This window comes from Oryctolagus cuniculus, chromosome 11, assembly GCF_051225735.1.
Source record: "Oryctolagus cuniculus isolate XC-2025 breed Fujian yellow rabbit chromosome 11, ASM5122573v1, whole genome shotgun sequence".
Lineage (NCBI taxonomy): Eukaryota > Metazoa > Chordata > Mammalia > Lagomorpha > Leporidae > Oryctolagus > Oryctolagus cuniculus.
The window spans coordinates 102,069,100-102,091,782 of record NC_142877.1 but is presented as its reverse complement, the minus strand read 5'-3'; the positions used below and the strand labels follow the sequence as shown (position 1 = coordinate 102,091,782).

General features: G+C 40.9%; 1 protein-coding gene across 23 annotated transcripts in view; it reads left to right on the top strand.

Annotated features, from left to right (window-relative positions):
- The window catches only part of ANKS1B (ankyrin repeat and sterile alpha motif domain containing 1B), a 1,209,513-nt gene that overhangs the window by 864,179 nt on the left and 322,651 nt on the right, over positions 1–22,683 (top strand). For all 23 annotated transcript variants that reach the window (XM_089308838.1, XM_089308836.1, XM_089308835.1 and 20 more), the window contains one exon: positions 21,311–21,463. In XM_089308838.1, coding sequence (XP_089164964.1) covers positions 21,311–21,463 — 153 coding nt within the window. The remainder of the gene's footprint in view (positions 1–21,310; positions 21,464–22,683) is intronic.

The window sequence follows — 22,683 nt, the reverse complement described above, 5'->3', positions numbered from 1 at the left end:
CTTGTAAAACACTTATGTCGCTCCCCCTCTTCGTGGAGGAACGACACCAAACCCTGCCTAGGCTTCATATCCGAGTCACGGCACCATTATGTCGCTCCCCCTCTTTGTGGAGGAACGACACTGAACCCTGCGCTGTTCTGTCTGTCTGCTCGGCCCTCCCCGGGTTTGCTGCTGGTTCTTCCCGGGTTGGCTACTATCCCTTCCACCTCCGTGGAAGGGCAGTTCCCCCTGGCCACATTCCCCACTTCCGCAGGGGAGCGGCACACCGCCGGCCGGCTCTTCTCGGGGGCTGCACAGGTGTTCCCTCAGATGTTCCCCTTAGATGTTCCCGGTGCATGCCGTCTCTCTCCTCCTTTATAGTCCTCCTCCGCCAATCCCAACTCGGCTGCCCACACGCCGAGTACGCTGCTCTCCAATCAGGAGCAAGTCCTACAGTTTATTGGTTGAACTGGAGGCAGCTGTGCGGAAGCTGTTTACTTCTCTCCCAGCGCCATATTGTGGGAGAGCAGATGCATAGAATAAGTCTTAATTCCAGTAACTCAGTCCAGTCCGGGCTGCTCCCCACAGATCCCCCTTTCTTTTTATTTTTGGCGTTGATACGCGCCTGTCTTCGGTGTCCCGCGGCACACACTCTGCTCTACTTGCTAGAGTTGCCACAGGCTCTTACAAGTCCTATCAATCAGGCAAACCGAATCCGGGTCCTCTCTTCGCCATGTTGTGAGGAGGTTTTTAGGCGCTGATGCGTGCCTGTGTTCGGTGACCTGCGGCTCATACTCTGGTCGAGCCGCCTGCTGGCGCTTACCGCCTTAATCAGGCAGACCGAATCCAAGCTTTCTCATTGCCGTATTGTGGGGGAGACTTATTAGTGTTGGTTCGTGCCTATCTTCGGTGACCTGCAGCTCATACTCTGGTCGAGCTGCTTGCTGGTGCTTACCGCCTTAATCAGGCAGACCGAATCCAAGCCTCCTAATTGTTGTATTGTGGGGAAGCCTTACTGATGTTAATTCGTGCCTGTCTTCGGTGACCTGCGGCGCATAAGCTGCTAGCCGCCGCAGGTGCTCATCGCCTCACTTAATCAGGCAGACCGAATCCAAGCTTTCTCGTTGCCATGTTGAGGGGAGGCCTTTCTATTTCTCTATCTCCGGGCTTTCCTATTTCTCCCATTTTACTTCTATCTTCCAGCATTCCTATTTCTCTCATCTTACTTCTAAACTTCTGTTTCTCTTATCCCTGCGGCTTTCCGGCACCTCGCCCCGCTGGCGGGTTCCCGGCTCTGCGCCGCTTCAGCCCGCGCCTCTCTCATCTGCGCGGCTCGGCTTTGCGCGCGCACACTCCGCGGTCTCGCACTTAACCCTTTCGCGTCTGAACCACGGCCTCACGCCAGCCCCGCGTTCCCTATGTACTTGAGCCCCGCACGCTCTGTCTGCGCGCGGCAGCCTCCACGAGTCACACAGCGTAGCTTACGTGTCCGCCACTAGCATTCAATCTAAGTTCCCCGGGCTAGCCTGGCGAATTCAACCCAGCATACGTCTCCGCCCCACGGTTTGGCTTCCCGTCCTTTGCTCCCCGGGCTAATCAGACGGATCCCAACCAGGCTTACGTTTCAGCTTCTGGTTTTAACTTTTCGCCCCCTATTCCCGGGCTAACTTGAGAATCCCAAAGTGGCTTTCGTATCCGCCTCGGCCTGCCCCCCGCGGCTTCAATTTCCCTAACATTTTTCTCTACCCGGTATGTTTCCCCAAGCTTTCCTCCAACAATACTCCTCCCTCATTTCTCCTGGCCTCTCCCCACAGTCCGCATCCGAGTCTGTTTGTTCTAGCTTTCACTTTCGCTTTCGACCTTAGAGATCTCTCCCAGCTTCCCCCCGTAGTCCGTATCTGAGTCTATGCCTAGGCTTTCAATAGCTTCTTCCGGCACCCTTTTCGTCCGGCTTTTCCCTAGGCTGTTTGCTAGTCTCTCTCTCCGGTATTTTCCCAGTTCTTCCCGTTTCTTCCCTCCTAGGTTTCATATCCGTCCTAAGTTTCCTATCCGAGCTAGGTTTCCTATCCGAGTCACGGCACCATTATGTCGCTCCCCCTCTTTGTGGAGGAACGACACTGAACCCTGCGCTGTTCTGTCTGTCTGCTCGGCCCTCCCCGGGTTTGCTGCTGGTTCTTCCCGGGTTGGCTACTATCCCTTCCACCTCCGTGGAAGGGCAGTTCCCCCTGGCCACATTCCCCACTTCCGCAGGGGAGCGGCACACCGCCGGCCGGCTCTTCTCGGGGGCTGCACAGGTGTTCCCTCAGATGTTCCCCTTAGATGTTCCCGGTGCATGCCGTCTCTCTCCTCCTTTATAGTCCTCCTCCGCCAATCCCAACTCGGCTGCCCACACGCCGAGTACGCTGCTCTCCAATCAGGAGCAAGTCCTACAGTTTATTGGTTGAACTGGAGGCAGCTGTGCGGAAGCTGTTTACTTCTCTCCCAGCGCCATATTGTGGGAGAGCAGATGCATAGAATAAGTCTTAATTCCAGTAACTCAGTCCAGTCCGGGCTGCTCCCCACAACTTAGAACAGAGCTTGTGCAATATATGTGCTATATTCAGGTCTATAAAGCAATTTTGAAAAAGGAATGGGAAAATGAATCAAGAAAAACTTGAGGCTCTTTCACTGTACAAATTACACTAGAAACTTTCTATTCCAGGCATAAATAGTAAGGAAAATGAATCTCCATTTATTTATTCATTCAATACTATTTATGAACCACATGCTACATTTATTTATTCATTCAATACTATTTATGAACCACATGCTATATGCCAGGCACTGTTATAGCTGTTGAGAACTTGGTGTTAGAAACTAAGCATACAAGGTCACAGTCCTCTTGCAGCTTATATTCTAGTGAAGGATCCAGACAGAAAGAAATAAAAATATGTAATTTCAGGTAATAATAAATGCTGTGGAAAAATATCAAGCAAAGGAATGCACAGAGAACCACAGGGAGGACATTTCAGTTGGATAAAGTGGGATTCATACCCAGGCAATTAAACAGAGGTTCTTAATCATCTCACCATATTGTCTAAACACTGTACCTCAAAGCATAATAAAGATAGTAAAAGAATATGGAGATGCATAAGCTAAATAATCCACTTAAAGCATCCTTAAGACGTTTGCAATCTTGCAGGAGCTCAGGAAGGAACACTCTTGAGCTTTCAGTTAAACCTGGTCTAATCCCAGTTTAGCCACCTACTATTTTCATCACCTTCAGCAAGTTACTTAAATGCTGTAATCCTCGGTTTCCTCATTTATGCAATGGAGACAATAACAGAACTTAAAACGTTAAGTTATTGTGACTTATAAATATAAAAATGTGTATGGAGTTTCTGACACCTAGAATGACTAGTTAATATCAGTTACAATCACTTGCATCTGTTCAATAAATCGGCACTAAATTGACAAAAATCAATTTTTGCTATTGCCAGGGGCCAAAGTATAACGAACATTACTCACTTAGTGACCTAAGAGAGTTTGATACTAAAACATGCCCATGACTGCATTGTGCAGTAAGCTTTCCGTTTTCTGCTAGGAATTTCTCAAAAGACTGTTATTATCTGGATAAGAAAAGAGTGAAACTTTCTAATTTGATTGGCATGTGCTAAACTAATTATTTTTGAAATGTACACAGAGTTATTATGTAACCCATCAGGAACTTGAAGAGGTGTTTAAAGTTGTAACTGGAGCCTTCATATTTGAGATGTTAAATGAATAAGCATAGTCCCTTGAGGGTTTCCCAGCTGCATCTCATATGAGGCAATGCACTTAGTTCCCAACACTAAGTGAGATGGGAGAGGCATTGAGGGAGGAGGGCAAATGGAAAGTGTGCTTTAAACAGCAAGGGCTCAATAAATTGATGGGCCATACAATGGAATGGAAGTGAACTGAGAAGCTAAATAGTCAGACCTTGTCAGTATGTTTCCATTAAATTGCTAAAGGCATTGTGATTTCATAGAAAAGCACAACCATATGAGTTTTTACAAAAATGCATTCACCAGTTTGAATAAGCCATCATTGCCTTCCTTTACTGTACAATTCAACTCAGTGTTAATTTAATATTTGAATAGAATTTGGCAACACTCCTAATTTTTGATCAATAGAATTCAAAGGTGAATTCTGTTCAATTTATGTCTGCAAATGCATTGAGCATCTACTTATTTCCCAGAAATAGTACACAGATGGGAAAAATTATGAAATTACATAGCATCTGCCTTCAAGGAGATTTTAATCTAGCAAAGGAAATCAGGCCGATGTTTAAGTGACTTTAACACAAGGCAGAGCACAGCATGAGCTATAATACTAGTAAAATCACAAACTTTGGCTGTTCAATGGAAGGGAAGTTATCATCTCTTTAGGCAATCAAAAGAGGGTTTCTGAAGGTGGAGGCAGGTACATCAAAAGGCCATTCCTATGTGCCTTAGAAATTTCTTTGTGGTAGGAGTTTCGTGAGAGCTCACGCCACTCCAAGCAAAAGTGACCCAAAGTATTTATTTAGCTTGTTCAAGCAGATAGGTGTGGCTGGTTTTTCCTCCCATTTGTTACACCCATCCTCTGCAATATGGCTAGTGTCACAAAGCCAGTTGTAAGTTTCATTCACCATTACACCCTTCAAGTTGTAATGAGTCAAAATCTCCAAACCCAAGCAGATACCACAGGTGGTGCAGACTGAGCTAATAACACAGTGAATATTCTCCCACCACTTCCTCATCACCTGGTATTTATTTGTGGTTATTTTCTTTGTTGGTGATCAAAGGTCTTTTAGATTTCGAAGACTGCCAGTCCTCTTATCCAGAGTCTGGCTTTGGGTACTGGTGTGCTAGTTGATCTTCTGTAGATTCACAGTGAACACTGGACCTTCAGAACACATATTTCTAAAGATATTCTGAGCTTATCAGAAAAACACTGTAGGGCAAACCGCCATGTTAATAGCAAACACTAAGGTAGAAATTTCCTGTGTGCCAGGCACAGTTCTAAATGTTGTTACATTAACTCTAAATTAACTCATTTACATCTGAAAATAAGATTTCCATATTGCAGGCGAGGAAATTAAAGCACGGGAGTTAAGTAACTTGCCTAAGGTCACACAGCAAGTACGTGCAGAGTCAAGGACTCAAACCAGCCAGCCTGGCTCCAGAGCGTAAGCTCTTAGCTGCTGTCTTCTGTAGCTTCTATCACAAAAGCACTGCATTGCTATACTCTGGAGAAGCATCCAGCCAAACATTCACCTTTGGAAAAACAATCACTGGCCGTTTTCGTTTTCTCCCACAGATCTATCATCTCCTATGTTGGTAAACTGGAATTCAGCTTTCTTTCTTTCAAGCTAACATATAATCACTTCTTTCATCAGAGGAAATGAGTACTCCAGAAACTGCCAGGTGCCTTCTTTCATGTCTTCAAGAGGAGATATAGTTTAGCTTCATTTGTTATCTCTGAATTCATGATGGTGTAAGTGATAAATAGATACATTTTAAATAATTTTAAGGTTATAATTTATGAATCACAAAGTCCTGACAGGTTAAAAGCTTTTTCTGTTACATTATCAGTTTTAACCTCAACACTTCTTTACTTAGAGACCTTGCTTGGTGGCAAAGGACTGTATTTACAATTTTCTAAATAGGTAAATGTAATATAGAATATTCTGAATGTGAAATGTTCTCCACAAATGTACAAGAGATTTTTGTTATAAATGTAGGGAAGACTGATTTCCCATCATCTCGCCTCCAGGGCTCAATTACATCATCTCCCATCAACAATTACCAGCTTCCACTTTGGACAGAATACTTTTCTAAGAGCTACATGAGGCAGACACTAAATAACAATTGACCTTGCTTTGCAAGACCTTGGCATCCCTCTTAGGCTTGGGCAAGATGGAAGAGAGCAAATACAACTCCATGGTCATAATGTTTACAAACACCCACATAATCATGACAGGATTATGTTCATCAGGAAATTGCTGAGTCACTACCATCCATTCAGTTGGGCCATCAGTTCATTTTAACCCTAATGTAGCTTCAGAAATGAGAATGCAAAAAAAAAAAAAAATAGGTAAGATTTAATTCCTGCTTCAGGAGTTCCACCTACATTTTAGAGACAACTATGTCAAAAACTAAAATACTGTGTGGAAAATGCTACAAGAAGAGAGAAAAGCTCAATATCTGACAGTGAGAGAAGACTTTCTGGACAGGTGGATGATGCTTGAACTAATTCTCAAAGAATGAATAGATATTTTTAGCCAAACAGGCATTGAGAGATTCACTTCAAACAGATGATGCTGCCTATATCCCTGCTAGGACTGGGGACAATAAGGAGAAATAGGTTCCCATAGGTCATCTCTCTCTCTTCCCCACCCCACCACACACACACACACACACACACACACCCCACATTCAGTAATTCCACCCCCCATGTATTAACCCCAAGAGAAAGTGTGAAGGAACTCTCCCCCAAGGTTCTCTAACCCACTCATTTTTTTTTCCCTTTGCTCAAATATATAAAAATGTTTTGGCTGTTAACTTATTTTTGTATGTTTGTATACCTTTTAGGTGTATACCTAAAGAATCACATATTCTTGGAAGTAAGGACCTAAAACCCTTTTACATTTATACCATGTCTAGGTATATATATCATATATTCATATATCTTTTATGCTTAAAAATTTGTGTTGACTTAAATAAATAATAACTACTTAAACTCTTCTACGAGCTGACTCTGAATAGAGATTCTCATAAGTTAAAGATCTTTAGTCATGCCATTATCTCATGGAATTAAAAATTCTGAACTAATGAAAACAAACGAACAGGTTACAAGGCTGGAAATATTTTTCTGAGGACAAAGTTGTTGACTGCTGTGACTGTTGTTCTCATTCCAATGGTGATGGAATACTTATTAAATCATCCCTAAACTAAAGATATAAAAGGAGTTCTCAGGAACTCAAACCAGTACTATAGCATAAGGTTACCAAGAAGAAATCATAGAGCAATAGTTACCCGCATAATATATACCTTACTGAAATTTCTCCTAATGACGCATTCTAGATGTCTCATGTCACATGTGCACCCATCAACTAGATCGCTGGCTGATTATGTGCCATCTGCCCATTTCTGCCTTTCCTGCTCTGGCTTATTTTGTTGATGTCTCTGATCACCAGAGCTTGAAACAGTGCCACCAAGACCTATCAAAAGTGCCCTGAGCTCTGTTAATAACAATTGAGGAAGACAGATCTACTAATGGCTCCAAAGTTTGCGTCTGAACTGCAGATGTCCAATATGTCAAAGGTACTGATGCCTGTGCTACTGGCTATCATGCCCATCATCTTCCCATCAAGGGCAATCTAGAAAATGCCAAATGAGTGTTCTGCCAATGCCACCAAAGCCTGCCAGTGGGAGCACCATTTGCCAACTACCAGTGTCAAATATTGACAGCACCAATATCTGCAATATAGCACCATCTCTGTTTGCTAATGAAGTTGCTGGTGCCAATTCTGCTAACTCCTTTTGTTCCCAATGTCCTGAAAATGTTTCAGGATATACCACTTTCACCACCAAAGCCTCTTCGTCTTAAGGTATGGTCCATGGGAGCTGAGCTAGGGCCCTTCCAGAAGGCCAGATCCTGAAATCTATTCAGAATCACCCATCCCCTCTGATCTTCATCTGTTGCCCCTTGGATTGGATGCATCTGCCTTAATTGCCTTCTGTGAAGTCTTTGAGGTCTCTGGATTCCTTACTGAAAATCCTCCTGCAAGACCAACACTGCCAATCATCCATAAATTTCCACCTGTGATGAAGTTCTTTTCAAGCTCAGATCCCTGCCACACAACTGCAGCCATTATACCATGTTAGAAAACAGGGCGAATTTATGTTATGTTTCAGGAAATCATGTTGGTCTGCCTTCAATATATGCCCAGAATCTGACTACTGTTCAAGCCACTCAGCTTCATTCTGGATTATTTCCACAGCCTCTGGAAAAGGGCATCCCTATTAGCTACTCACAACATGGCAGCCAGAGTCATTCCACCGAAACCTAAGCCACATCATGCCACGTCATGCCACACCCCTTCTCAAATTTTTGTACTGGCTCCTCATCTCTCTCAAAGTGAAAGCCAGCCCTTACAAAGCCTTCTAGACTCTCCCTTATTCGGCCCTTGATTACTTCTCTTACCTTCTCCCCATCCCTCTGCACCTGCTCGTTATGCACCAACCTATTGATCTCCTTGTGATTCCTTGAAGGAGGAATCTTTCCCCTGCGTGTGGGTCTTTGCTGTAGATGTTCCTTCTCATCCTAGATACCAACACAGCCAGTTCACCATCTCTAAATCTCTGTTCACATCTTGTCTTCTAGATGAAACGTCCCTTTGCTATCTTATATAGCACTGTACCTCCTCCTCTATACAAGGTTCCAGCACTCCTAATCCCCCTGCTGTCCTTTCTCTTTTTCACAGCATTTATCACCTTCTAACATAATATACACCTTATTTATTATGCTTGTTAATTGTTAACTGTCTTATTCACTTAGAAGGTAAACTCCATAAAAATTATACTTTTGTATGTTTTATTCACTGATATCTCCAGAACCATACCAAGTTACAGTAGGTACCCTGTTAGTATTTGTTGAGTGAGTGAGTAGATGGATGAATGGATGCTGCATCCTCATTTTTGTAACTCTCTAATAGAATGTGACTATGCTAATTTTTGACTGCTGTGTGAGTGATATCTTTTGTACTGCTCTATGCAGACAGAACATAAGCTATTCATTTGTATACAGCTAACTTTGGTTTTATGGTACATTTTCTGCTTGAAGTGCTTCTGTAGATGATGTTATTTATTATGCACATGTCTGGAGGCTCTGGGGAAGGACATGGTTTTTAAATATCAAATAAAAAGAATTGACATTCAGAACATTCATTATCTTCTGAAGACTCAAGTTTGGGAATTTTTAGTTGAGGCTAAAAACATGCAAATAATTTTCCTGATTTATAGTAGCATTTAAAGTTTCTGCTTTAAGAGCAAAGCAGTGTGCTATATTAACCTCAGAATGGCTACATGAATGTCAGAAAACATGTAAGAGAAAAAAGAGACCCTGTGTCTTTTTCTAAATATAGTTCTCATCACTGGTGGAGCTTGAAAATGTGAATGATGGGAGCATTATTCAGCATCTTACTCTAGTTGCAATAAATCCTTGCTCATCTTTGAGCCCTTGCTTCATAAAGTAGTTGTGCAACAAGGAAATAAATCAAAACAAATAGTGATGTTTAACAAAGGGCTCTGGGGTCAACATTATCTCAGCAAGCATTTTCAAAATAAAAAGATGGTGAAAACATTTCCTTTTATTGAATTTTTAAAATACTCGTTTTATCAAAAGCTCTGGGGAAAAGCACAATAAAATGATTCAATAAAATAATTCAATCCTAGGACTATGTTTATGTGTATACTGTGTAGTGGTTCTTTTGGTCTTTTCATCCACACCCTACACAGATCCCACATGTCAGATAACTGTCCTCAAGTGAACCATAGATAGAGTTGTTATTCTTCAGGTGCACAGATAAAACTGAGGAGGATAAGACCAATGCCTGACCATTAAATCACTCACGCTGCTTTAAAAGCAGTAGACTGCTTTGTGGTTGCTGCTGTTACTGCAATTATTTTTCCAACCATGATTCATGAAATTTGCCTGTTTTGGCAGCTTACTCCTGTAATTTGTTGTCAGCCCTGCACCTTTGACCAAGAGGATGCCCCATATCCCTGATGGCTAGAGGCTTGACTAGTCTGGCTAGTACTTCTATGGCTGATCACCCATGATATCATTTATCTGTGCACTGTTTATTTTCAGTTGCTTCACGTTTAGTTTGTTCCATGTTCTAAAACTTAACAAAATTAGGGATATCTCAAGCCCTCTTTGGGCTAGACCTTAATTCATTTCTCTCTCTTTTTTTTTTTTTTTTTTTTTTTTTTTTTTTTTTTTTTTTTTGACAGGCAGAGTGGACAGTGAGAGAGAGAGACAGAGAGAAAGGTCTTCCTTTGCCGTTGGTTCACCCTCCAATGGCCGCCGCGGCCGGCGCGCTGTGGCCGGCGCACCGCGCTGATCCGATGGCAGGAGCCAGGAGCCAGGTGCTTTTCCTGGTCTCCCATGGGGTGCAGGGCCCAAGCACCTGGGCCATCCTCCACTGCACTCGCTGGCCACAGCAGAGGGCTGGCCTGGAAGAGGGGCAACCGGGACAGAATCCGGCGCCCCGACCGGGACTAGAACCTGGTGTGCCGGCGCCGCTAGGCGGAGGATTAGCCTAGTGAGCCGCGGCGCCGGCCTCATTTCTCTTTTTCATTGACGTAGAAACCATGGGGCAATGAGAGATAGGGTCCAATCCAAAGCACATGAATTTCCCTTGATTCCTTAGACCTGGGTGCCAAGTAATATCCAGAGAGTAGCTCTTCGCTGCTCCTGCCCCCTATCTAAAGCTGGGAGTCTTCACTTGTCTGAACACTTGAGGGTCTCCCAAATTGGTGAGGCTCAGTTAGCAGTGGGTAAAACAAAAAAAGAGTTTATCACCATCAGCAATTGTGAGCCCCTTGCGACACGAGTCACAATCCTCTTACCTTTGAGGGTTTAAGTTTCTCTCTATTCTGTTATGGAGATTTTATCCATAACAGAGTCTGGTATAAACAAAAGGGCTTTAAGCCGCATATTTATTTGTACCTGTACCCCTGCTTTGCTACAGAGGCACAATACAGAGACCTTATCATGTTTTCGTCCCAAGAACCGTGGTGATGTGTTAATCTTGTTAATTCCCACAAAGGGATATCATTACATGGACTACCCAGATTCTCAGGCTCCATAAAGGACACTTGCCCAAATACTACCTAAAACCCTTCACAAATGACTTAAAAATGTTAAATCTTTAAAGTCTCATGTACTTGTTAGGCAATGTTCTTATCATCAATAGTGTTATCCATTTTGTAGATACGTCTCTCTAAATGCCCATAGCATTTAGATGGTGATAGATAGACTTTTTTCTGGGGCCCCATGGTCAGTGGATCAGCCTTTCTCTTTCATGTTCAATCAGCCTTTTAAGAACCACTGATGAAAAAATACAGTGATGTCTAAGCCCGGGTCTCACAGCCTGTAGGAGATTTGATCCTCACATCACTTGATAGACCTGCCTTGGGACTTGGCAGCATACCTCCTGCCAGCACTGCTTGTCCTGGTTTATTTTCCTGGATGCTGTTAGTCCTAGTCTTGAATAGCAGCAGGGCAGAGCATAAGAGGCTAGAACAAGAAGCAAGAATAAAGAGAGCTATCCAACAATATCAGCTGTGTGTATTACAAAAGCTCCAACACTAATACTAATTTTTATTTTATTTATTTATATTTTTGACAGGCAGAGTGGACAGTGAGAGAGAGAGAGACAGAGAGAAAGGTCTTCCTTTGCCGTTGGTTCACCCTCCAATGGCCGCCGCGGCCAGCACGCTGCGGCCGGCGCACCGCGCTGATCCGAAGGCAGGAGCCAGGTACTTATCCTGGTCTCCCATGGAGTGCAGGGCCCAGGTACTTGGGCCATCCTCCACTGCACTCCCTGGCCATAGCAGAGAGCTGGCCTGGAAGAGGGGCAACCGGGACAGAATCCGGCTCCCCAACCGGGACTAGAATCCCGTGTGCCGGCGCCGCAAGGCAGAGGATTAGCCTAGTGAGCCGCGGCGCCGGCCACTAATACTAAATTTTGTAATACTAAAAGTCTGAGAGTTACGAAGTACATCCAGATGGGAAAAGAGAAGCCACAGCCCATTGCTGCTTCATAATCAAGTATAAGTAGCTGTACCTGACATATTAGGGTTGTAGGAAGAGGTGGGCTTCAAGAGTGATAGATTTGTCTAGTTATATCTGGGGAGAAGTGCACCCCACAGAAGACAGTGCCTGAAGATGTGGGGTCTTGCACCAGAAGATCATTTGTGGACATCACATACAAGTGTCCCATTCCCACCAAGTCTAAGTCATGAAGTTTCTATACTCTCTTTTAACACAGAGATTATTAACCCCAACATTAGCTCCAACTTGCACTCTTCAGTGCTGTAATTTCCAAGAAAAGCAAATACAATTTCCAAGCAGAAAGCAAGGCCTGCCACTCAGTCTCTTGGACTTGTGCCTTCATTACTCTGACCTTCCTGCTCCTTAATCCTCGTTTCTTATCCCTTTCCATGCCTTTTCCTTTGTGTTCCCCACAACATCCAGCTCTGTCCTCTTCCCATACAAACTCCTCAGCAGAATCATTCAGCTTGCGCTTTCCACTTCCTCAGCTCCTCCTCTCCATGAAGCCAGCTTCTGTACTCAGTAAAGGCCTTGGAGACCTGTTGGCCAGATCCCATGAGTCCTTTTTCTCCATCTTAATGAAATTTCTCTGCAACACTTTGCCACTACTGGCCCCTCCCTCCTTGAAATTGGTCTCCCCTGCTTCTCTTCTTATATCAACCATTCCTTTTTTGGTCTCCTAAGTATGATTCTTATCTTTTCCTTATGCATTGAAAGTGTTGGCTTATTCTCAGGCCATTTACCATGTTATCATGCATGACTGCAGCTCCCACCTATGATAAAAATAACTATTACTTACTAAGTGCTTCTGTGCCAAGAGCTGTGCTTAATCCTTGCATTGTTTCGTCGCACACATATGACAAATCTCATTACCATTACTGTTCAGAAAATTCTTAGGAAGCACAAATCATTTCCTCAAAGTCATACAACTAATGAGCAGAGCAGCCAGTGCTTATGCTACTGATGATGTGCAAAACCGGCTATTTCCCCAAACTTTAAAGTGCCATTATACAACATCTCTAATTTCTCATGTTTCTCATATCTCAAAATGATCGAATCATCCCAGTCTATTTTATTTTCTTTCTCAACTGATAATAGCACCATGTACCCAGGTTTCCAAGCTAGTAACTTCAGGTTTTTCTATGTTTCCCACCTCTTATCCCTGTACAGTTACTACAAAGGGGTCGTGGTATGATTGAAAGGACTATGCCAAGAAATACAGATTAAAGAAATGGAGCAATGAAGCTTCCTTTTAAATAGTGTTCTGATTTGAGAGACAGAGACAGAGCTCCAAGCCACTTATTTAACCCCCAAATTTCACAGGAGTCCCTGGGGTAAAGCTGAGGAACTCAATCAAGGTCTCCCACATGGGTAGCAGGAGCCTAATCACTCCAACCATCACCCCTGCCTCCCAGAGTACGCATTGGTGGAAAGGTAGAATCACAAGTTAAAGCCAGAGATTGAACCCAGCTACTCCAGATGTGAAATGCTGGCATCCTAACTGGCGTCTTAACAAATAGGCCAAATGCCCCACTTCCTGAAGCTTCTTTAACAGCCACATGTATGAAAGTTTATGGCTACACAAAACCAGAAACTATACATTGTACTGTCAAATGGAGGCACAAGTGTCCTTTAAATGCTCTATATGAAATTTCCTTATTTCAGTTATGTTTGTGCTCAATGAAGAGCTATGCTGCTAGAACAGAGACCATCACAATAGGAGTATACATCAAAAATGTCATGGAAAATTGGATTAAAAGATAATTTTTATTTTGGTTCAAAGATCTTAAAATCTCTGCATAGTTTTTTCATTAGAAGCATTTTCCATGAACTTTTTAATACCCCTCTTTATAGTGGTTTAAAGAATAGAATCTTGGGACTGGTATTGTAGTATAGCAGGTAAAACTGCTAACTCTGATACCAGCATCTCATATGTGTGCCCATTCAAGTCCCTGCTGCTCCACTTCCAATCCAGTTCCCTGCTAATGCACCTGAGAAAGCAGTAGAAGATGGCCCAAGTCCCTGGGACCCTGTACCAACATGGGGGACCTAAATGAAGCTCCTGGCTCCTGGCTCCTGGCTTCAATCTGGCCCTGCCCTGACCATTGTGGTCATTTAGGGAGTGAATCAGAGGAGAAAGATCTTTCTCTTTCTCTTGTCTCTTCCTCTCTCTCTTTGTAACTCTGCCTTTCAAATAAGTAAGATAAATCGTTTTTTTTAAAAAGAGTAGAATCTTTATAGTTCTCATATAACAGTTTGAAATGAGAAGTCCAGGTTTATAAGTTGGCCCTGTTCTATTCTATTCTGGAAGGGCCCAGGGCTTTTTATCTGTTGCTCTGTCATCTTCTAAAACATTGCTGCTCAAAATGTAGTCCATCACCGAGAACCTTGTAGAAATGCAGGATCTCAGATCCTCCCTTCAACCTAGTGAATTAGAATTGAATGTTAACAAGATTCCCCCATATGATTTTATGCACATTAAGCTTTGAAAAACATTTCCAAAACCCTAGTGTCCTGTTGTGCCCCTGTCTCAAAGCTGGACTGCAGACTGCTGTTGCAGCTTATGAGAAGACAAAGACAGAGGAGCTCAATAGTGAGGAACCTCTTTTAGGTTGAAGTTAATCAGCATCCCTTAGGTGCAAACACACATTCTCATAGCAGCAGCCAGAAAATAAGCTGATGTGTCTTGCCCCTAATTGGACAGGCGTGAGCTGAATTTAAGCCCCATTATATGGGAAGAAAAGAGGACAGTTTTTGGCAGACAACAAGTAGTCTCTTTCTCAATTTTATAAAACATTCGGACATAAAAATACCTGTCTAATCTATTACTGACTTTTGGGGATTCCTAATTCTCTTGGTCTAATTACCATGCCAATATCATAATTCTGGCTTAATCTCTTGTTCCACTGAGAACTACTGTATTTAATCCCAGATCTAGTATAAAGTTTGTATCATTCTCTTTTTACTCTTGTATCTGTCTTCATTACCTTCCTTTTGTTATATCTCCCCTCTATGGTTCTGTCATCTCACAAGGTATAAAACTTACTTGCACAGACAAAGCTCATTTCAGGCAGAGAGAAAGAGTAATAGGCTAGATATGTATGTGTATTTTATATATATAAATATGTGTATATTTATATATTTATATATATTACATATATAAATATAAATATATATATATATATGTGTTGTATTTAGCTATACATTGGAAGTCAAAAACTACCTGAGAAAATGAAAAGAAAATGAAACTATGGCAATCATAATCTTATAAAAGTCTTCTAGATCAGTAGTTTTTAAATATTTCTTTTTAAAGCAAAGAAAACCTCTCTTCTCTTCTTAACTGTGTGAGACACTTACGAATAGTTTACTCTGGTTGAAGTAGATCAAGCAGTCTCAGAGACTAGGCTATGCAGCTCTGACACCCCCCACCCTGAAACCCCAGAACTGTACAGAGCACTGTCCTTTGGTCTCTCTGCCCACTGTGTTGCCTGTGATGTTACACAGTATGCTCTCTCTGAGACCATGTATGCTTTCAGAGGCTCCTGAAGAGAAGTCATTGCACACACAGCAAATACAATAAGGAAGGTGTATGGTAAAATATATCAATATATCTAAATTTCCTCAAGACTAAAGCTCCATCACTGCCTGCAATTTCTGTCTTAAATTTTTCCCCAAACGTTTGAGTTCAACAAGTTGAATCAGATTGCCTTGTATTGAGCCTCTGTTATGAATGCCTGCTGTTGGCCCACTGCTGTCTCTCTCAGATTATAGACAGTTCCTGACTCCCACTCATGCTCAGTAGTGCTAGTTGCCCAGAAGTCCCATGAAGCTGTCTCTCCCGAACTCTGTCTTGCCAAATGATCCTGCTACAAAAAGAATTTAATCATTGCTAATTTAACAAAACAGTCACAGTAGTACCTGTGGGTATTGTTGAAGATTCCTGAAAGAAATGTGAATGCCATCTGATCTTCAGTCTGCAATGTCCTATCATGTGTTTGTGTGTGTGTGTGTGAGAGAGAGAGAGAGAGAGAGAGCATGTGTGTGTGTTGCCTTTAGGCTTATTTTTTTTCTTTAGTTGGTAAATAAAATAAATATTAAAATTAGTTTAAAATCACAGGATTATAAAATTTAGGTAGGATAAAAAATTTTTCCAATCATTGGTCCAACATCTTCATTTTGTGCATTGCAACACTGAAACAGAGAGAGATGAAGTGCCTTGCCGTGATACATAGCTAATAGACATAGCTACTAGACTACTGAACTATGGAAACAAAGTCTGTTTCATTTTGGTAATACATCATGCTACCTGGAAGCCTGGAAGTGGTTCCTGGTACATGGGGGTTTTAAATAGCTGTAAATGTTACTGTTAGGCCCTAAAAAATAACCTTAGTTTTGTAATATCCGGGAGTACAAAATATAAATCTTCCCTATAAATGGATACCATGACACTGAAATGTATGTGCCATTTGATCTTCATGAGTTCAGTAAGTCCATTAACTTAGTAAACATTTAGCAGATGTCTACCATGTGTGAGGTATGTTCCTGGACACTTTAGGGACTACAAAAATGACTAAGCCTTGTTTCTTCACCAAGGATTTGGCAGTCCGGTGAAAAGCAGATATTCTTATTACTATTATCAAAAATTGACTTTTATAATACTGCAATAGAAATATTTGCAAATTACTATAGGAATCTAGAAGATATGACAAATGCTCACTTGGAAATAAGGGTAATATCAGAATTGCCTCCACAGAGGAGATAGTGTTTAATAGGACCTTTTAAGGACAGATGCAATTTCAACAGGAGAACAGGTAGAAACAGCATTCCTGGCAGAGGGAATGGCATGAACAAAGGTACGGAGGTATACTGCCAAGTAAGTAGCGGATTATACCCCAGAAGTCAGACTCATACCATAGGGACTTCATTTAGGAATAATAATGATGCATAGGTAGGTGTGTCTACGTGACAGGGAGGTTAACTTAGGAAGAATCTTCACATTAGCATAGCTCAGCATTCCTAATGTTTCTCTGTTTCATGGGGATGCCTTTGCTAATGGATTCATAAATTAGAGCTTAGGTTATATTCTATAGGCACAGTGTATAAACACCAAAGCTTTTGAAACAAGGAGTAACTCTATCTTGTTTCTCCAAGTACATCAAAATTTCAGCAGTTTACAACAAAAACTAAAAGCATCTACCCATGGGTCCATGAGTCAGCTAACTTCAACTGGACTTTCCTGAGCTCCATCAAGCTAGAATAGACTCCAAGCTTTGAGTTAAATTTGGGTTTGCCCCACAAGTCCTCATGTTTCTCCTAGTAACAGCAGTTATGCAACTACTCAGCAGTTGCTATTCTTACGTAAGGATATATATGTATAGGTACATGTGTATATAAGAATAGCACAAGAACACAAAGAATGAGTAGAACACAGAAGCACAGAGGCCTCATTTATAAACTGCCTATAGAGAGGACCGATACTGCTATCTGTTACACTGGCCATCATCCATGGGAATGAGAAGTAACATCAGCCACAGTGGGGTATAATGCAGCTCCCTTGGTAAAGACCACAGAGACATGGTGCTACAGGAAGAGAGCAGAAAATTAGAAACAACAATTCAACCCACTTGGATGACCCTGTTAGCTCTGTTTCTGAAAAACAGCTGTGAGCTGAGGGAAAGAGGAGTGAGACGTCAAGCAGACATGTGCCTTTCTAAAGCAAGGTAAAGAAGGCGATGAGGGAAAGAGGAAGAGATGAGAGAAGAGTTTTGATTGGACATCGAAAAGATTAGCAGCCAAGGGCAGAATTTTGTGCAGTTTCAAAATGAGCAAGGACCTAATTTAGGATAGTGGAGCAGGAAGAGAACTAAGAGCTATTGAAGGGCTGATGTATTCAAAGCACTGTACTCAGCAACCTACATACTCTATACCATACCATCCTTACAACACCACCACTTGGGCTGGATATTACCGTGCTTATCTTAGAAAATGGGAAAGTGAGGCTCCAAAGATCACCCAGTAAAATAAATAACTGTGATTGTCAGGTTCCAAAGTCCATTTTGGAAGAAGGAAACTGGATTGAGACACATATTGGAAATCAAGAATTTATAGGAATTGTTGCCTGAATATTATGGTAATCAGAAAGAAGCAAACAGTGATGCCTAAGCTTCTACTTGGACAATGAAGTGTTAATTCCCCCAGTGACTGAGATGGGAAACATGGTGTAGTGGAGCTGCTTTTGAGCTGAAGAACATAAATTTGATTATGACTTATACCGGTGATAATTATTGGACATCTATGTGCAATATCCAACAAAGGGTTAAAATTTGTATGTTAGAGCCCAAAAAGAGAAGCCAGTCCTGGAAAAAAATCACTCCAGAGGTAGTGTCAAAGTAATCAAACTATAGAAAATTAATTAGCAAACTTACAACTATGTTTTGCACAGTTCACATCCAGGGAACGGCTAGCAATTTATTGTACTATATAGACATACACATACATCTAATCACATTCATTAGTATACATATAATACAGTGAGATATTAGATTGATCTCAACTGGCCTTAAATGCTGGAATAGGACATTCAGGTTTGGGGACAGGGGTTGACTTAAAGCTTTTAAAAAGATTAATGTTAAGTAGCAAGGTATAAGCTGAACTAAAGGTAAGAGACCAGGTGGAAGGCTATAACATGAATTTTTTGCAAGTGCTAATAAGACCCTAAACAGAGTAGTGGCAGTAGGAACAGAAATAAGGGAACAGATGGGAGAATTACTTTGGAAGAAATTATTGTTCAGCACAGTAACGAATCTGCATATCATTGAATACACGTCAAGTTAATTTTGTAACTTCATTTGGCTCTAATAGTTTCCTCTCTTCAGGTATGCAGAACCGTCAAAATTTATTGGTCATCTGTGCATGTATTTTTAATTAAGAAGCATAATTTCCATGAGGGAAAGACCGTGACTGTTGTGTTCCCTGCTCTTTCCAGAGTATCCATCAGTACAGGCTCTGCTTAAATATTTACCAAATGAGTGGATGGATGAGTCCCCCTCCCCACCCCAGCCCCACACACATCAGCCTACTCTGTTCCAAGGTCTCTTCACCTGTGCCCTCCATATTGCCCCTGTCTTTCATCCTTCCACCAAGTATTTCTTTCCCTCTCACCTCTGTAAGGTTGATCTGGGAGAACTTGACTGTGGTAGTAACCAGATTACTGAACAGTCTGCCTTCAACGAGAAGCTGATGTGATTTTTTTTTTCTAACAACAACCTTCACTCAAGTTCAATTGACTCTCTGTACTACTTCTTCATATTATCTCAGACACATCCCATAAGTTTTTGATTATATAAAATATTGAGAACTCAGTTACAGTCCTTTCTAAACCTTTGATTTTATTGCCTTTACACCCTTCCCCCTCCAGGTTTAGGCTTTCCCCAAGCAATTGTCAGCTCTTTCCTTGGTGATTCTATATTCCCTAGTATTGGGTCAAGGATTGGGGAAAAGGCAAACTTAGTTACACTTCAATAGGTTTTCTTGCCAGTCCTCTGGTGTGTATCCTGATTCTTCAGCGAACACTGGCAATCAACAACCTCTGTGTGGCAGGTGACCTGTGATTGCTGTCTCAGGGAGTGATATAAATGCTTGGGGGCAGCCTATCAGGACTCCATTAAACAGTTCTCTGATGTAAAACAGCCAGTGCACCCCAAATGGATTAATGAAGATTACCTAAGCTTGTCTTTGGTATCAACTGTTGGGTGGTCAGCTTCCTGGGCAAGCTAACAGCAGGATCTCCCTGTCACAGTGTTAATTTCAACACCAGTGATTCTTTCTCCTTCTTTCCTTTTTTCAGTTATTTCCTTATGTTAACTGGAGAAGTCAGGTCAGGACATTTTTTTAGGTTTGGGTGATTATTCAAGTTAGCAGAGTTAGTTCAATCACCTCTGAGCATGTCCTGGAGAATTACCTAGCCCCCATATTTTTGCGACTGTCTTTAGGATACGAAGGTACTTAATGCCTCAGAGACTCCACTCTGGGTCTTATTCTCCAATTCTACATGCCTGTATTTTTGTGTTTGTGCAAATGCCATTAAACCTTATTTTACAAACCCTGCATTGTCATTTACATTTGTATCTACTGTGTAATAAACAATGAGTTATGTGTTATCTGAACAAACATTTAATCAGTAGCTAAAATGGGTCATTCAATGTCACAGTGAAATACAAAAGTCTGATGCACTAAAACCTCCAGTGCAAGTAAGGAATTGCCCAGAAACTTTAAACTAAGGATATTTAAACCTAAAAATAAAGATGAGATTGGGAAGTGGACCAACAAGAAAACAGAAAGGAGGAAAAGTAGCTTCAAATGAAGGAGGAAGGACAATTTCAAAAATGGAAACTCTACATAGTGACAAAGAGCTTAACATGTTTTAGATAAAAATCTGACTCCCTGATGCCTGGGCTAATCCTTTCTCTGCTCACAAATCAGAATCATATAGATTTCCATTAGTACTTATCTCCTTGAATCAGAAGGAGGAGGAGCATCTGTGTTGCATTTTGACCAGGATTAGCTGATCCCACCATAAATTTCACTGAAGGCTCACATCAGGTTGATGAAGTGCCAGCTGTCCTTTGTACCTGATGCATTAGATGTGTGGAATAGCAGGCAAAGCAGCCCAAGTTTTAGAAGTGAGTCACTTCAAATAGCAAGAACCACAGATTCAACTCATATTTCAAATAAAACCTAAAGCGCTAGAATAATCCACACGAAATTTTAAACCCAGAAGTTCCTCCTGCTTAAATTACTTTCACACTCCAATTTAAACTCAGAAACATGATGTTGCTGTCACACTTCTTTGTTCTAAAGTATTAAAAAAAATCTGTATATAGCTGACAAAAAATAGGAGTATGTCTGCTAGCAGGTTCTCTATTCGTGTCTAACATCCTGTAGAGTCAATGCAGAATGCTCTGGCTTAAAACACCCAAACCCTCTTCTTGACTGGTTTACCCAAGCACTATGTCATGCAGCATGTTCACACTACCTACAATGCATGTCTTGCATAGACATGAATTCCTCTTGAATGCTTAAACCATGCAATATTTTCCCATGCTTTGATGCTGTGCATATGAGAATTATCTATGATTTGGAAGTGCAGTTCCTCATGCCTTTGGCATTGAAATGAATACCAGTCAACTGACATCACTTCAAAGTCCATCTAACAATATCAATAATATCTATAACAGAAATCTGACATATTTCATTCTCTCAAATATTGGAGTTCATTTAGCAGCTAAATTGGAAATTTCCACATGTAGTTTTGAAAACTAACACAGCATGAAAATTACTAATGATTTGGAATTGTGTGTGAAGTATCTTGTTTTTCTTATCTGTTGTCTTCATAACAGATAAATTTCCAAGTGATAGGATGAATTCTGTTGTTGAAACACAAAGGAAACAGTATAAATCAACCCTAATGCAATTTTCTTAATTACAGATGAGACCCATTGGTCATGATGGCTACCATCCCACCTCTGTAGCTGAGTGGCTGGATTCAATTGAACTGGGTGACTACACCAAAGCCTTCCTAATTAATGGCTACACATCAATGGACCTGTTGAAAAAAATCTGGGAGGTTGAACTTATTAATGTAAGTTGGCCTATTAATGACACCTTAGCATTCAATCCTTGATAAAATGAAATTCTATTGCAGGTGGGTAGTTTTTTTCTTTCTTTATAACTTTTTGGACATCCAACAATGATTTGCAGGTACACCTTCTGTTTTAAATATGTATTTCTCAAGCTCTAGAGTCATTCTCTTTTGAAGTTTTGATGAAGGGAACTAAGAGATCAAGAGAGAACTCTCAATGTGTTGCATTATCAAAGAAAATCTTCCAAGCATTTTTCAGTTTTCCATTCTAATGTGTTCAGTTTAGGATTTAAATATGTTACAAACAAGCCCTGTTTCTGATCTTTGTTCATATTAACTGTTAAATATTTAAATTATCATTTTTAAATTTTTATATCATGTTTCTTTGTATCTATCCCTTAATAGCATATACAACCCCATATAAGATTTTGCTTTTGTTCTTACTAAATAAGGTGCTTTAATACCAAATGTTTATCTTCTGGAACTGGTGTCTAAACTTAATTTTTTTCTGTTTTATTCATAAACTTGGCATAGATTTCCTATAAAAATTGGCCAACATGTGTTGTCATATAGTCAAGCCCAAAGAGATCAACTAAATCTGCATAAATGTTTTTGATACTTTTACTACCTCATTTTTACTTCTTTTTTTTCACAATGACATATATGAAGGAACAAAATGAAAAGATAACATAAAATGACCCTATATTTGAGGTATATTTGGCATGATAATTCTTTCCTTTTAAAAATAAAAGCAGGAAATCTTTTAATCTTCTAAACAATTTTAGCTTTATATTCTAATGATTAAAAGAAAAACATAAACTTAAATCAAATACATTTCTGCTTGTTCAAAATATCTTTGTTATACTCTTTGTGCCACTTTCCCTCCAAAAATCCAGTTTCTGTATATTGATGTCATTCATTATTTCAAATAATTTAATACTAGAAACTATTTGCTTTTAAAAGTCTGTCTTAAAGTAGTATCTTTTCTAGCACATTTTGTAGAAATTGTTCTTGAATCTAAAAGTCACATGAAATAGACAAACTCTTGGTTTATAAATTGCTGGAAGTAACTCTGTCTTAACTTTTTGCTCACAGAAGCTATCATAATTTCAGGGGAAACTCACTGACTGAAAGCCTCTGGTTGGTTTCATTCTTGCTCCCTGTAGCAATGGAACTAACTGAAACTGTATTGATTTTCATTGCATCAGGCCAAGATTTTA